The sequence below is a fragment of the Nuphar pumila genome, chromosome 6, assembly GCF_984573655.1.
Source record: "Nuphar pumila chromosome 6, dmNupPumi1.hap1.1, whole genome shotgun sequence".
NCBI lineage: Eukaryota > Viridiplantae > Streptophyta > Magnoliopsida > Nymphaeales > Nymphaeaceae > Nuphar > Nuphar pumila.
The window spans coordinates 49,201,396-49,203,651 of NC_143254.1; the positions used below are offsets into that span (position 1 = coordinate 49,201,396).

Below are 2,256 nucleotides of genomic sequence, written 5' to 3' on the forward strand. Positions count from 1 at the left end.
TCATTTATACAACCGGGACACCCACCACTGAAATTAATTATTTGCAGACTACGCTGGATATGGTGGTAAGGCGAAAGATGATCTCATATTATAATATTCGAGTCACTCTCGTCATTTTCCATGTAAAAGTTTAGCCATGCAGCATTTCTTTCTTCTTCCGGAGCAAAAGCCAGTTAGCATTCACCTTCCCAGCCAACTTTAGTGATTTTCCGGCGCTGCACACCCCGAAAACCACTGTAACATGCAGTTCTCACGTGCAAAAGGAAAAATTTGCACAATTACATTAATAATCATCTTAAATATTAGGAAAAAAACTACAGTGGTTATTTGTACATGGGGGTTAAAAATCAAACATAAATATATATCAAAAGAGATTATTAGCCCAGTCCATAGCATAAATGCTAACGTTCTCCGGCGTGTACATGATGTATTCCTGTTGGTCAACTTCGAACTCCGCCGGAAACGTCTGTGGCGCGTCCATGGAAAAAGATGAGCTCGGGCTGCAACTTCTCTGGTCTGAGAGCCTAGAGATCTCCTTCTCTGCTTCTGCTAGCCTCTCCTTGAGCCTCAAAACCTTTCAAAAAGATACAAAAAACTCTTCTCAGAGGTGGAATATTAAGATCAAAATAATGCATCTAGGAGACAAGAAACAAAGCCTGAAAAGGGTTCATTCAAACAAAAAGTCTTTTCATTAAGATACGGACAAATTCATGTTTTAATGGGAAGAAAACAGCTGTTTAATAGCATGATTAGATTACACTTGAAACACGAACAAAGTTCATGAACTCCAATACTTAAAATATGTTGACAAAAGTTTTGCCACCTAAAGATAATTACTGTAATAGTCGTTTAATTGCAAGCATGCTTTCACAATTGTTGATAACCAAAAAACGATGCTTAGAAAAAGAACCTTAATTGCGTAAAAAAATTGTCTTCATTTCTCAAAGCAAGCTTGGGGTTCTGCACCCAAGATCCGTTGGTTAAGTTGCAGAGACTCCAACCATTCACTCATCATACATCAAACCTAACCCCAAAAAACCAGTTGCTAAGCTTTTAGTCCTTGAGGCCCACCTCTGACTCAAGCTTGCACTTCTCTGCATTTGTATTGTCATACAGGGATTTGAGCCCATGGTAGTCCTCCTCAAGCTGCTTGCCCTTCCACCGGGCTCGCCGGTTCTGGAACCAGACCGCGACCTGTTGTGGGTCGAGTCCAAGCTCCGACGCGAGCCGAACCTTCCTCTCGGACTGCAACTTGTGCTCGTCCCCAAAGTTCATCTCCAAGAAATTCACCTGCTCTGTGCTGAGCCGGCGCTTCTTCATTTCTGCTGCAGGTTTGTCCTTGGCCTTCTTCCTCCTGCGTCTGGGCCTGGATTCATCTGTAGGACACACAGCTTGGCGTATGAGCCACAAGGGGTCCATGTCCCCGGAAATCGTTGAGTGCACTAAGAGGGGATGTGGGTTCGAAGTACCTTCCGGCAAAGGTGGACTCATCACAGGGTACAAGTTAGAAAGAAGTGCCATTTGATTCTCTACGTGTTTAAAGTTCATGGTTTCCTAGCTTAGACTACCTCTGTACTATCAACTCACTAGAGAAGAAGGGATGGTGAAGAAGATGCCTGACAGTTTGAAAATGCCACCAGCACCGAATTTATATAAGTGAAACACCAAACTACCCAGGAATCATTCTCAAATATCCAAACTATCCTTTTCAACTTTTTAACAACTGCATAAACCGCCGCTCTCCCCTTCAAGAAAAATGAAGAAAATTAAAAAAAACATTTAACCGAAGCTATCGTTGTCATTTTTTTTCTTAGCAATGATTGTGTTTCTGTGTGTGTATGTGCGAGTGCGCGCACGCGTGTGTGTGTGTGTGAAGCTAGGGCATTGGAATGTGAGGCATTTGACAGAGATATTTTCTGAATCTTTTATAATTGTCATCGATTTTTACATAAACAATTTCTGCTCTTGCTTAAGGACAAAAGATACCTTGGTGCTGCAAAGGCGTAGTGATGAGACTTGAAAGGTTTAAAGCTAAATATTTACAAGCAAACAACCCAACCAGGTAGGGAATTCTTAGGCTGTGGAAGCCGGAAGCAGATCAGGTCATGCTGAAAATGAGCGTTTTTGCTCATGCCGAAATCGTGGCCGTCTGTTTGCATTTTGGATGAATGCCACGTGGTTTTGTTGACTTTTGAGCTTTTTAAAATGCAAATCGGATGGCCACGATGTCAGCATGAGCAAAAACGCTCATTTTCA

The 2,256-nt window shown here is 42.1% G+C and overlaps 1 protein-coding gene across 1 annotated transcript; it reads right to left on the reverse strand.

Annotated features, from left to right (window-relative positions):
- Positions 1-316: 316 nt before the first annotated feature.
- LOC149834805 (homeobox-leucine zipper protein ATHB-40-like) lies at positions 317-1,548 on the reverse strand. Its single transcript, XM_090010300.1, has 3 exons — positions 1,470-1,548; positions 1,072-1,376; positions 317-574 (listed from the first exon to the last, which is right to left on the reverse strand). The coding sequence occupies exons 1-3, from the start codon at positions 1,546-1,548 to the stop codon at positions 365-367; spliced, it is 594 nt and encodes a 197-aa protein (XP_089866426.1). The 3' UTR covers positions 317-364.
- Positions 1,549-2,256: the final 708 nt, after the last annotated feature.

Coding starts and splice junctions, on each gene's coding strand:
- LOC149834805 (XM_090010300.1), bottom strand. CDS start 1,548: ATGAACTTTAAACACGTAGAGAATCAAATGGCACTTCTTTCTAACTTG. Junction 1,377..1,469: donor GAGTCCACCTTTGCCGGAAG/GTACTTCGAACC, acceptor TGTGTCCTACAG/ATGAATCCAGGCCCAGACGC. Junction 575..1,071: donor AGTGCAAGCTTGAGTCAGAG/GTGGGCCTCAAG, acceptor TCTTTTTGAAAG/GTTTTGAGGCTCAAGGAGAG.